The following is a 14,371-nucleotide window of genomic DNA, read 5'->3' on the forward strand; positions in this document are numbered from 1 at the left end:
GTTCTTATCTTTGGTGGAAAGGTTGAATGGTTTTGCGCTTGTCCGTTGCCGTATGGGTTGTTGAATCTTGATTTATGGAAATGGAAATTGAGTGAATTTGAATTTGTGAATTTCAGTGTTTACGGGCGATGTATTGAGTAAAGGATAATTTTCCGCATTTTAATTTAAATTTATACTTTCGTAACACTATAATTATTTTGAATCTTTTGTAACCTTATTTTCATTAAACCTCGAACCTAACAGTAAAATTTTGACTGATTGCTGATCCTTTCAATCTCGTTTTTATAACACAATGCTTACGAGACTTGTACTGCTTCGTATTATTGAAGCTTGATTTTCGTTTTATAAAGGCGAAAAAATACAATTTTATTTAAGACAGTCGAAATAATATAATATTTATTTTAACCTTTACAAAGTCATCGTAGGCCGCATTTTAAGCTCTCAAAGGGCCCGCGGGCCGTAGTTTGTAGACCCCTGCTCTAAAGAATGCAATATGCCAACAACTATTTTAAATACTGTTTTTTGTCGATAGTGTTCATCAAGCGAGTAAAAATTCAGCTACAATTTCGCTTAAAAATGTATAACTTTTATCTCTGAAAACATTAATCATCCTATGAATTATGATGAATTATTATCAATGGTCATGCTAATTATTGAATTATTTCGTCCATAGCCAGAATTTACTGATTAACTAACTAAGTTGAGATATTTACTAAGCTGATAGATGCTGTGAAAATGTATGATGCTTACTCCTGTAAAATATCATTATTACGGAAGGAGAATCATTCAATTAAACATATGCCAGCTGAAGGTTAACGTTTTAGTGCATGTAACATTTATGGTTCAAGTTTAATGATGTTTTTATCAGCCGTTATCTCCACATGCATGTTTTCGTGTGAGTTCCATTCTAATATATTCCTAAAAATTCATAATAATATAATTCTAATCAAAGTGTGTTGAAGATTGGATGTAATTTTTGAAGGCCTAGATAAACTTGACATACTTTTACACTCTTCCATATTAACAATAAAACCTCTCATGGCAAGAAAGCATTAAGAAGCTCCTGGAACGATTAATTTAAATTTTGTAGGAGCTTCGTCGATAGTCTCAATTGCAAGGACGCCAAGTCTACAAATACGCAAGTACAGGATACTCATTGTCGGACACTTGGATTTTAGGCAATTTTGAGGTATCTGTGAAATCACCTGTGAAATCATCGGTGAAAATCACAGACAATCACCAAAATTTTGTGCAGTGGCTTTCACTTCTCATATACATGATTGAGAAACAATAAATAAATTGCAAAATCTTCTTTACAAATACAAAAGTAGTAAAGAGTAAAATTTGGGTTTTTGATAGGCTTTCCAAATATACCTTTGAAGTGTACTAGACAAATTGACAGGTTGTTACAGTGGTCAAATTGGTCAAGGTCAGGGCAACTAAATCATGGTAGACCAACTAGATCATTGGAAACTGGAAATTCTGTAGTTTTGATAACGACAGTTTATTTTTTCATTGTTTGTTTCATTTCCATACAAAATACTCTTAGCTTGGAAAGACGAGCAAATGCGTAAAATTAATCCTTAATAAATTCAGCATTATGTGTTGGTATTTGTATTGGCTCGATCCCTACTCGCCTCTGTGAAAGGGGCTCTACTGTCATAATATCGTAATTGAATCGTCAGACTGATTTTGATTTTAATTGATTAATCGTCAAACTTAAATAATCTGGAACAAATTAAACACATTTAATTTTTTTTTTTTTGCTTTTATGTAGTAGAAAGGCATAATTTGATTTTGAAACTCTGTTCTAAAAAAATAGAGAACATTGTATACCAGTATAATTTAGTATTTATAATTTAAGTCTTTTAGTGCATTACTACTACCATCAAGAGCATCACTGTTGATTAGTTAAACCGTCTTGTGCGGGCTTTATTTAATTTATTAAAAACTAAAAACTAAAAAGAAAATAACATTCCTCAAAAGCCCTTTTTTCTCAAACACAAACTATCACCTTTATCTCTCTCTCTCTCTGTCTCGCTCCCTCCCTAACTCAACACTTCTGACACCGGTTCCATGTTTGGAGTGCTAAAAACAGCCGTTTTCAATCGTTGCAGTAGCTGCAAAACACAACTGTCCTACCCAATTCTCACCCAATTTTTGCTCCCCGTGTTGTCCCGTATTGCCCTGCCCGCTTGTGCTCACTCCTTGCGACGGTGCAGGCATTCGTTGATTTTTGTGTTTTTCCCCCTCCATTTTTCCACGCTCCTCAACGCCGCCCTGTTGGGAAGTTTTTTACTCTTTTTGGTTTCGTGCTATTGCTGCTACCACTCGACAGGCACTGCCACTTCGGCCGCTTGTCGTCTTGCCGTCGCACACCGCGGGCATGAAACACCGAGCCGAGCGCCCTCAGCGTCAACAATGGCCCGGTGGCCGCCGAAACCGCCTGCGCGCCCGAAGCCTGCTTGCATAGTAAATATGGCATCGCCTATTCTCCCACGCACTCCCACTCCCTCGTGTCCTACACCTTGGTCGACCAGTGTTGTGCTGCACCCATTCGAGCACTTTGGCAAACTGGAACGGACAAAAAAAGAACAAAATGGAAAGCAAAAAAGGGCTACCACCCACCACCCACCAACGGGTGCCGCCGTGTGTCTGTCACTCCCCCGCCGGGTGGTGGGCTTTGGTTTATTCGGCAGCCGGCATTTGATGGCCGCGCTCAGTACACGGGAAGCCTTCGATCGTGTCGGACGTGTCCATCCGCCTTGCTCAAAACACACACAACCCGCTGCAGCTGTAGGTGGCTTTTCCATGTGTTTTTTTTCCTTCTTGCCAAAACCATTCCTTTTCTACCCCTCAAAAGTTGTGTAACGAATCAGCGTCAGGATCAGTGTCAGCAGGCAGTGTAGGAAAAAGAAGAAAAAAACACGGCGCTTTCTTATCAGTGATAATAGATTCGTTCTTCGCACGTTTCCACCTTCTAACAGGGGGAAAACGATCAAAAAGCACGAGTGTACAGTTGAAAAAGCAGCAAAAAAGCAGGCGCATTAGGGTGACGTGCTGCTGACGTGATAGAAAGAACTGGGCTGACCCACCTTGCAAATCGTTCGTGTTCGTGGTTCACGTGGTTGTCTGGCGGGGGGAGGGGTATGTAAATGACACAGCGACGGGCCTTTAATGAGGGTTCGAGTCTTCGCTCCCGGTGGAGGGCTTAGCGTTAGCCGGTTCGACTTAATATGCTAATAATCATCATCACCCCTTGCGGTCCACGGTTGTGACGGGAACGGGAGGCTCACCCACGGGAACATTAGTGAACTGTAAGTGGTGCGTGTTTGTGCTTGTGTGTGTGTGTGTGTTTACCTTTATTTCGAGCAACAATACGATAACATAATAATACAACCCTCACCGCCCTCTTGTTGTGTCTCTCCTTTCTCCCATATTCGAGTTGAATAACCTTCTGAGCGTTTGTTAATGATCGGCAGCCAATCTCTGACCTTCCCGAGGCCCCAGCGGAGTATTTCGAACCAAAAAAAAAAGAAGAAACAGACCGTTATTACAGCACAAATTGGAAAACCGCGCTGCAAATGAAACAATCATTTTAATGCTTTTTCGCCCTAACTTGGTGGACAAGTTCAGTTGCTGTCAAGCGATTTCTGCCTCCCGTTGACACTCCATGGAGGTGAAAAGGAGGAGGGAGCGGGGGGACGGTTACCAGTGTTGCACTGATTCACGGTGTGTGTTAGTCTGATGAGCATGATCGGGCCGTTGTGACACCAACGCCGAGGTGTCGCTGATAAATGCGAGTGCGTTAATTCAATTAACAAACGGGCTTTGGACAAAAAGGGAGATGGGAGGTTATGGCAGAATGGTAGAAGCGGTCATTTAGCAGCATATGGTTCCATGCTTTTTGCTTTCCATGCGTCCATTGGATAGCATAAGCGTGTCGCGCTTAAGTGTAACATATTGGGTTGAGTTTCGGTTAACTCTGCCACCCATGCCGAGGGCGGCATCATCTTTGACCGGCTTACCGATTACGCAAGCGGACATATTTGAGCGTCTTTTTAAGCTATGTAATTACAACGCGTATTAGTACATTAATGTAAGGGAGGGAGGCATTTGTTTCACTCAGAGCTTCTTTTTTTAATTTAATGGCGCTTGTGAAAGTGTTAAAAAGGTGATAATTTACACATTTTTCTTAATTTTTGTGAACAACGTTTATCTTCATCGTACCTCAGCGCTATCTTGCAGGCTTCTTTTCTATCTTTCTTTCTTCCCTTTTCTTTGTGTTTCAGCGTTTTGCTTTATGATAACATGTTTGCACATTGTATTTACCCTCCACCCAAAGCACCGCCATACATATTAATCAAACCACACGAAAGACTTTCCCAAGTGAGCGTTAGTGAAGGCGAAAGCACAAACTTAATTTATAATTTTATTGCACCATGCCTGGCCCGGAGCAGCGTTGCGGCAGGGGATAAAAATGGTGGAATTATTACGCAGTGCTTCGAGAGGGGTGGACGATGCCGGCACAAAACCACATGAAACGGCATATTTGATGCAGAGCAATAGAGAGAGAGAAGCAAAAATTGCGCACTCCCGTGCAAATGCCGGCAATGTTTGCTCGTGTTCGTGGGCATATTTATTAAATTGTGTTTCTTTTTTGGGGGGGGCAAATTTAGCTTTAACGTCCGTTTTCCTGTGGATCAAAACCGTGGGAACTGTGGTTTAAAAGTGAAAGAAGAAGCTTGGTTTAAATTTACCACAATTTCTTGTATCCCACTTTAATGGGAATGGCTTTTGCAGCACATGACTGCATAATGTGCATCCCTGCGAGGCTAACTGCATCCTGTCATGCAAGTGCGCCTGTTGCTTTCGAACGTTAACATTGCGTTAATTAAAATCATGTTGATACAGCATAGAGAAACAGCGAAGAAGCGTGAGCAGAAGTTGATGATGGTATTGAGACAAATTACAGCATATGTAATGTAAAGTTTAATTGTAGTTAAATGTATATTGAATAATCTACAATTCCAACGACTGTAAAACATGCAAATACTATTCCCAAATTCCCAAGCTCTGGTTTTAATTCTATCTTCCATCGGTTCAGTCAGTGAGTTGTAAAACGTTTCAACGAATACTGATAAACTGTTAGATTCAGTTCTTCCTCTTTTTGGTATAACGTGGACATGCCGGCCTATTCAGGCTTTCGAGGCTTATTCAATACCACGCAGACGGGTAGTTAGTCCTTGCTACAGGGGGACTGTTCATATGAAACTTCATCCCATGGCAGGTATGTTTATCATGTCGTACGAATGGGCGACTCTACCACGGAACCGCCCTTAAAATCAGTTCCAATATCGTATTTAAAGTGCTCTTATTAGTATTAGTAGTAATGTTATTCATCAGTTGATCGGTCAAGAGTGGATTTTTAAGTCTGAATTGGGATATTCAAACCCTTTAATAAGTTACTAGTAAGATGAAAATAATTCTCATAACCAAGGGCGGATTAAGCAGTACGCAAACTATGCGACCGCGTGAGGGAGGGCCCCCCTGGGGGCCAACCATTCAACCTCCGGCTAACAAGTAAATTTCCTTGACAGTCCGTCTATGGTTTGGAATTCCTTATACAATTCCTCACTTGATCCTTCTACGTGTGCCTGCTTAGGGCCTACACTTCTGTTAATCTGCCACTGTTCATAGGGTAAATGTATCAATAGTGGTGCAATTTGTAGTGGTACCGATGTGTTTTAATGGCTTTAAAGTGTCAGGAAGGACAATTTCTGAATATTTTAACACATACCAATTGGAATATGTTTTATCTACGCAATCACAACCATTTTTATCATGAAATACATCAAATTTACGAAAAAATACATATTTTTGTGACTGCTTCGTTGTGCCTATAATGGTGGTATGGTTCCTATAGTCGTCGTATTGTGTTCCTATAGTGGTGGTAAACAAAGATGCATCAAAAACGGTGTATAATATCAATGAAACTTAGTTTGAAGCTGTTTTCGTATGAATAGCAAGGATTACTGACATAATATAGGTTTCTTGCGTAATTTGATCGTAAAAAATGTATAAATTTGATCAATGAAACTATTGACTAAGGTACTGCATCCTGTCAACACCTGTCGTCAACCTACGCCCGGAACAGAAAGCTTGATTTGAAGTCAATTTTTCATTCAGCCATTTAAGCGAATTTTGGCCTGTTTTTGGTAAATTACCTACATAAAACTCATTTCTGTTGCATGTTTTAGTGAAAACAGTACGACATGTCAAAAATATCCTCGAAAAAATCTAAAACGACCTGTTTTTATTGATTTTATAACTATAACCACTATAGGAACATGCCTGTTTTGTGTACCTATAATGGCACTATGGTAAAAAACACTTAAAAATGCATAAATATGGTCAAAAGGCAAATAATTTTAGTAAAACAATAACATTTCATAACAGTTATGTTGAAAAACTAGTATTTGCGTGGTTATGTGGTCATTTAGAACGTTAACAGAAAAATGAGTTTCGTTATGATATCCTAAGGATTTTGGAAAAATGTTGACACATTTCACAAAATAATGGATTTTTTCGGTTACTAAGTAACGGAATGGCCCCATTTAACTTTGAAAACCTTTGTAAAAGGCTAAAGAACATTTTACACTAACGTAAATAACTTAATTTCTTGTGATTTGCCGTATGAACCGCATTTTAGTGCAACACCACCACTATTGGTACTACCACCACTATAGGTACATTTACCCTAATAGGTGCTAAAATATGTTGAAAGAAGGAATGAATCATCTAACTTTCACATTCTACACTGTATCCGAAAATAATATTTTACCGATTAGTAATGATAGTCAATCTTAGATCGCTACAAAGCTCGCAATCCTTGGCTAAATGCTAAAACTGTACTTCTTTAGAACAACGTACGGTTAAGCCTTCAATTCCCGATATATATGTAAAAAAGAATTGTTTGCCGCAAAATGATGTACGACGTACTCTGCAATGACACGTACAATTTAAAATTTAATCTTTGGTCATCTTTTAATCTTTGGTCATCAAAAGCGTCGCATAGAAATAATTCATTCAAAAGCAAAGGAGTAGAAGCAAGAGGAAAGCACTCGATATATTTAATTTATTTCTCTATCTAATGTTAAAGACCTGTTCAAATAGAATTCAGTCACCTAGTTTTATTTTTATTAGGATCACCAGTGGTGCTATATAGATTTTTTTTCACATTTTGTTCAAGGTATTGGAGCACATTATACAATCTTGCAACAACAACAATCTTTGTTGTTACATACACATACTTGTGTTCAATAATTATTAACCTAGGAATTACATTGTTGAAAAAAAGTTGCACAACCACTAGGAAAGTCCAAAATAGTTTGGCAACAAAAAAAATCTAAACTTTTTTGAAATTGAGGTTCCTGCTAAAAAATATCATATTACAAAAGCAGCAGCAAGTATAAAATTTATTTTGCTGAGACATTTGTCGTCAAATTCATGTAATGACACACGAAATATGAGCTTTCAAGAATAGTGCCTTTAATAGGAAGAATAGTGCCTTATACAAATTGTATAGACGATATATCGATAGTGTGGAATCCAATGAAAGGCATCAAAGGATAAGTCGTTGCAATTATCTGTACCTCATCTTTATATATTTGTTACATATTTTTCACTATATTTTTTATATATTCAATGGTAATAAAATAACTTTTGTTTGATGCCAAAAACATTAATTTCTGTGGAAATTGCTTGTTGAAATTGAAATTGCCCGTAAACGATTCTAAATGAACAGGATTTTAGATTCCATCCATAATTTCCAACCAATAAATCAACTGGAAGATGTTTTGCATTGTTTTTTCATGTTGAAATATGATATTTTCTTTTTAATTTTCTTGTTCCTGTTGTAAAGGTTGACCAAAGATTTTTTTATCAAGGATCTACTAAGATAAAAGCTTCAACAATCGAGTATGCCCGGGAAAAGGCTAAATATACAGGATGCAAATGTACAGAGGATAAAATCTATCGATACATGGTGTATTGAAAATACAATTGCTAATTGAAATAAGTTTAAATCTAAGCATATAACTTGCATGCTTCCTGCTATAGAATAATCTGATGCACTATTTATTACCTTATTATATTATTAAATCATCACTGGAAGAGGAACTTAAAAATAGCGCTCTGCATTATAAAAATCTCTGCTCCGTAGTAAACTATAGCAATACAATATTTTGACACTAATTAAGTTCAATCCAATTTTCCCAAACCGACACCTAAACCACTTTTCACTAAAATCCTATTATTTTATGCGCTCCTGTCATATATCACAGTATCCGAGAAGTTCCAGGAATTGTAGGGTTTTTCTAGGGTTTTGAAGCAAGAGTTACCAACCGTATGTAGCAACTTCCTGAATCCTCATGCGTACACTTTCTACTTCACCTCCTACCTCTGCGGGGAAGAAATCGATACGAAATTGACCCCCTGCACCCCATGCATATGATGAACCAAAAAAAAAATAGGGAGATTGGGGGAAACTGTCCCCGAAAAAGCAGTCACCACCCTCCCTTCCATAAATAAAATTCTCTTTCTCTAACTCTCCTTGTCCTCCAAAATGCTTCCCCATTTTTTGAACATGTGAATGGCAGCAGCGGTCTAGCGCTGCTTTGTTGCCAACCAAAATTCGTTCAGTGACGGCGGCTTTGGTATCCCTTTTATCCTTCCGTGGTGGTGGTGGTGGCGTGGAGTTTCCAAAAACCCGGTCCCGGAACCGTACATTAGAACCTCCTCGCTGTCCTCCCCACGGTACTCATTACACTATGAGCGAATGTGTAAATACGGCGTTGTCCCGCGCCCTCTGTCCCGCTTAAAGCACTGCCCGAGGAAGGAAAGAAGCAATCGATAAACGGAAGAAAAATGCGCATGGTGTTCCAATGCTGGGCCCCGGTCCTGGGGCCACCGGTGTATTACATAACTCGGGGGTAGCATTACGCCACATGCACACCGTGCGGCACTAGGCAGCACGTTCGGCCGAGACGATGACGCCAGCACACACACTCACACAGCCGAGCCCGGATTCCGTTTGGTGTCGGGTCGGTTGGCCGGAAAAGTGAAAGTGAAAAACAAGGTGAAAATTGCTTCTCCACCGTGTTGTTTAGTTTTGGTATGGGTCGCGGCGGTCGGGCGAGCGAACTGAAAATCGACCCATGTACCGTCCACCCCATCGACGCAGGTTAACCTGGCCTGGCTGTGTATGTGTGTGCCGCATACAGCGGGTGGCGAGAACGGAAATAGAATCAAGCATCGTGGTAGATCCTGCAAGCGATACCGAAGGCTCACTTTCCAGCCGGAGAGGCTCTTCTCGTTGTGGTCCGTTTAGATGGAGGGTTCACATTTGTCTTCGCTCCGGGACCGGCTACCCGCTATCATTTCTGTGGTGTTTAGACATTATTCCCATCGCCCAGACAAACAACGGTGGTTCTTATTTGAAAATCTCCGACATGATAAGTACAAAAGTCCAGACTGGAAGGTTTCATTCGTTCTCAGCACCGTCCCAAAGCTAGAGGAAACCCTAACCAACCCAAAGGAAAAGGAATATGTTGAGGCTTGCAAAAGGGCATATCATATGGTTTACGGGGTGAGGGGTCGTAAAATTATACGCTTTTGCACAGGTTTTTGGGGCAGCAGACGGGGGGAGAGCAGTGGAACTGGAATTCGGCAACATTGACCTACTTTTTTCCCCGAAACGACTCAACGGAGGAAGTAAATGCGTAGCAGCCTTCTCGCAGCTCCCTCTCGAGACACGTGGTTATATACTCTCCGAAACGCCGTGCGTGTGCGTGTTATCCTTCGGGAACTGTGGCGAAACTCTCGGCCCCCGGTAGGATCTAACAACCAGCGGGGCACGCAAAATGGAGCATGGTGCGGTTGTTTGGTTCGGTTACTTTCTCGGTTCATTCTTATTCAAGGGCCGTCGACAACCTAGCACAGGGCTAACGATGGTCGGTTTGCTGCATGACTTAAAAGCGACAGGTTGCGTAGCGAGAAGCATCACCATTAATTTATAATACACCTAATTCCGTTTGATGGGGGCAGATCATTCCAAAAACGGATGTGTTTTTCTTCCAGCCGTCCGAAGTAACGGTAATTTATGATAGATTGTTTCGGTTTGGTCGATGCTGTCGAACAGTGGGACTTAAGGCTTTTTAAGGGGAATTATGTACTGTATTGAAATTGAATGTATTGAAAGATTCAGGATTTTCTGAAAGTACATAGCAACTAAGTAGGTTCATGCAAGGTTTATTTTATTTATATAAGGATATTCTGATCGGTTTAAGAGAAATCGATCTGTTTACAGGAAAGGTTTACGACCACGAGTACCCTTTTCAAACGGGCAAATTGACATAATACATAAATATTCTTTTTTTATAAGGTGAATGTGAATTCCTGGAACGACTCTATTTTAGTCTTCAGTGTTCCGAAGAAGTTTTTGTCGAAATAAAACCTTCTATCAACGCTGTGTGCAGGAGCCCCGTCAGGAGAGAACAATGCCCTCACGATATCAACTGTGTATAAACTCGAGATTCAGTGCAATAATTTATCGCGTATTAAAACAATCACATTGAAGAACTTTTCAATTGGTACAAAGCCTGTGTTAGCAAGACCAACGTATCCTGAACAAAAATCGTCAATAAATTCTCAATGCATTCGGAAGACATGACCCGCAAGAAGCAGTTACTTTGCAAGTAAATAAATCTAATATCTTTTTTTTTAACTTTATTATCTTAACGATAGCTTCGTCATCTCAACACAAGTATGAGGTGTGCATCATCACCATCATCATCATCTTCTTCTTATTTTTGTTGTGTAATTACCAACGCAGTTATGCCGGCTTATCATGGATTTCGAGGATTTAAATGAATACCTACGAGAGATATTGAACACCCTAACGAATAATAAGATTTGCTATAATCTCTCTTGCTAACCTTTATTGCAATTCTCTGATTACTCTACACAAATGTCTGGAGAAATTTTGGAGAACAATGATAAGTTATATTCAAAGCGATAAATTTGTCTATAATTATGCTACTTGTCCTAGTAATGATGGGGCCCTAAAGAAGAAATTAATTTTCTAATTATACAAATAAGAAATGAACTTAATACGATAATGAGTGTAATATTATTTGTCTTTATCAAGGGATTATTATCATTATCATTAGCCTTTAGTTTTGAAAGTGTTCACCCATGAATGCATAGACAATGGGCCAAATGGGTCGTCGGAGGGGCATACATAAGTTATTGCATCTGGATTTAATAATTTGGCCGGTGTGGTGGTACAGTCGTCAACTCGTACGACGTAACAACATGTCCGTCATGGGTTCAAGCCCCGAATAGACCGTACCGCCATACGTAGGACTGACTATCCTGCTATGGTAATAAATAAGTCACTGAAAGTCAAGCTCACTTCACTAGTGGGTACAGACAGGCCTTGACCGACAACGTTTGTTGTGCCAAAGAAGAAGAAGAAGAAATAAGATAAATGGTGTAATATCATTTGCCTTAATTTTCTAAAATTGTAACCTACAAATTCACAGAAAATGGGCCAAATGGGTCGTCGAAGGGACATACATGAATTCTTCCATCTGTATTTAATAATAACTTAGCCGTTTTGCAGACAAGGAACGTTAAAGAATGAGACTGCACAAGAATTTGAGTACAATGAGTACATCGTATGGGACAGATTCAATCGAAGACAAAGCTGTGAGATATATAGATGCGCATAATTCAATATTTTTTTGTGTGTTGAAATTCTCATGTACTTCTTATATAATATAATTTTTGATATTAAATACTACTTGCATGTGCGTAAACTAGTGACAGATCAAGCACTACGCAGACTAAGCGATGGCTTGGGGTCCCGAGGCCAGTAGTCTAACAGTTCACTCCCGCCAGTAAATTGTGGCAGATGCAATCTTCAATTCTCGAGTCACCGACCTCTGCAAGACATTGAAGCAGGGCCTCAACTCGCCTTAATCTGCCACTGGCTTTTGGACGTCCTGGTTATTTTTATAGTCCTCTGGTCAATGGAACGATGGTGGATGTTTTTTTCGAGCAATTGCTAACATGGAACACGTCGTTACTTGTTTATCCGTACGATTATACCACACACCCACCGAGTTAAATGCGGTTCAGAAGCCATCTAGGTTATGAGTTTGCTAGAAATCCTTAATCTCTACCGCTGATGGTAGTAACGCTATGTGGTAATTATAATGCTAGCCCGGTTCCATACCAAGATTATTTTCCACGAAAAACCCCGCTTATGATTTTTCTGTACGTGCGGGGTGTTACGATACTGTAGGTTGGGAACCACAAACGGCACATAAAGGCTATAATCATTGGTTGAAGTAATGCTCTAGCGGGCGATCCGGCCAGTTTCCTTGAGGCACAAAAGAGTTTTAGTGGTAAAAATCCATCTGCATACGTAGGTACCTTGGTGTTCTGTCTATCGTATGTCCTATGAAAGGTTCTCTCTTGTCTTAAACGGGAAAAGGCTATAATCATTAAGAGAAAGGATTAACGAAACGACCGCCATCAAGCCTCAAAGGAGATTCGGGTCAATATTATAGTCAAATGGTAGAAGATAATCTATGAATACAAAAATAGAGAAATGTTTAACATATTTAAGAGGATTTTTAGAGAAAATGTACGTTGAATGGATTCAATTGAAGCATTTTATCGACAGCCATCATTTCTTCGGCTCTACGTATGCACTACGCACACTGTGTATCCATGGGAACGCCCTATTATGCTCTGCACATAATTCCATCCCAGCAACCTTGCAGCTGCTCCGCGATGCAAAATTATTACGACGAATCTAACCAGTGCAGTTGGTCGTTCCGTACAAGTAAAACCCCTGGCCAAGTGTCCGCAAAAGCACCCAACAAAAGAGCAACAACAAAAAAATGGCCGACAATGAAACAAACGAAGCAGTGATGATTTCCCCCTCCGTACCATCGCCCACGAACGAGGAAGCGCCATCGCTGGAGAAAACGGAACAATTCCTACTTCACCAAATATCCGTCATCGAGAAGCGCATCAAGGAGATTGAGCTGGCACAATCGACCGCATCCAGCCCGGTGCCGCCGAACATTCAAGCGAAGCTGTACGCGCTGCGTAAGATTCAGCTGGACATCGTCGAGCGGGAGGTAAAGTTCCACCTGAAGGCGCACGAGATGGAGGTCCAGTATCAGGCGGAGTTTGCCGAGTGTCACGACAAGATTGCCCGCATCGTCAACGGGCTGGACGTGCCGGAGCTGACGGAATCGAACCCTGCCCCGAACGATGCGGCCGACCAGCCGACCGGTGTGCCCGAGTTTTGGCTGACCGTGCTAAAGTCCAGCTTCCTCGAGCACATGATCCAGGCGCGGGACGAGCCGGTGCTGAAGCAGCTGCAGGACATTCGGGTCATGCTGGTGAGCGAACCGGTGCCCGGGTTCGAGCTGCTCTTTTCCTTCGCCCCCAACGAGTACTTCGCGAACGAGGTGCTGAGCAAGAAGTACTTTTTGCGCTGCGCCCCGAACCCGGACGCACCGGCCAAGTTTAACGGGTTCGAAATCTACAGCTGCGAAGGGTGCACCATCGACTGGAAGGATGGGCACAATCTGGTGGAGGCACCCGGCAGTTCGTTCTTCGATTTTTTCAACCCCGAAAGCATGACCAACGCCGACTACGATGCGGACTTTAACGAGGCAATCATGGAGTGTGACTTCCAGTACGGGTACCACATCAAGGAGACGATCATCCCGCGGGCGGTGTTTCTGTTTCTGAAGGAAAACATTAACCTCGGCGATGAGAACCACTTCACGTGCTGCTGCGATCGGTGCGTGTACATTGATAGTTTGGAGGATCTGGGAGCGCACCCGGCGCTGGACGGAGACGATGACGGCGACGATGAGCCGGCAAGCCAGGATCCGTGCAGCACGCCGAATGGTGAAGATGGCGAAAGTGAATCGGTTTAGAGTGGGGAAGGGGAGTTTTTAGAAATTGAATTTCAACATTTCGTGATGTGTAAATTATGTCCATGTTGGTTTTGGAAGCAAGTGGTGCCAATATATTATGTATCTGTTAGTCCTATACACATGCACACCGTTTGTGACCTAATTGAATTCCCTACTTTTAGCCGTGCTCATCCCCCACTAACAATGCAACAGGTATTTTAAGGTGTGGCAACAAGTGCACCGTACCCGATTGAATCTGGCTCCACTAATGACGAGCCCCGTTTTTGTGGCGGTGTCTGTGTGTGTCCGCGCGTTCTATTCTGTTTGTGGTGCAACTTTCTCCCCCACATCCGGGGCTGGGA

At 41.2% G+C, this 14,371-nt stretch overlaps 2 protein-coding genes across 2 annotated transcripts in view; both read left to right on the plus strand.

Moving 5' to 3' along the window:
- Positions 1-14,371, plus strand: part of LOC1279018 (kelch-like protein 17) — a 40,006-nt gene that overhangs the window by 1,998 nt on the left and 23,637 nt on the right. The gene's annotated exons all lie outside the window — the stretch shown is intronic.
- On the plus strand, positions 12,858-14,147 carry LOC133394019 (nucleosome assembly protein 1-like 1). Its single transcript, XM_061662251.1, has one exon. The coding sequence runs from the start codon at positions 12,975-12,977 to the stop codon at positions 14,028-14,030; it is 1,056 nt and encodes a 351-aa protein (XP_061518235.1). The 5' UTR covers positions 12,858-12,974; the 3' UTR covers positions 14,031-14,147.

This window comes from Anopheles gambiae, chromosome 3, assembly GCF_943734735.2.
Source record: "Anopheles gambiae chromosome 3, idAnoGambNW_F1_1, whole genome shotgun sequence".
In the NCBI taxonomy this organism is placed as follows: Eukaryota; Metazoa; Arthropoda; class Insecta; order Diptera; family Culicidae; genus Anopheles; species Anopheles gambiae.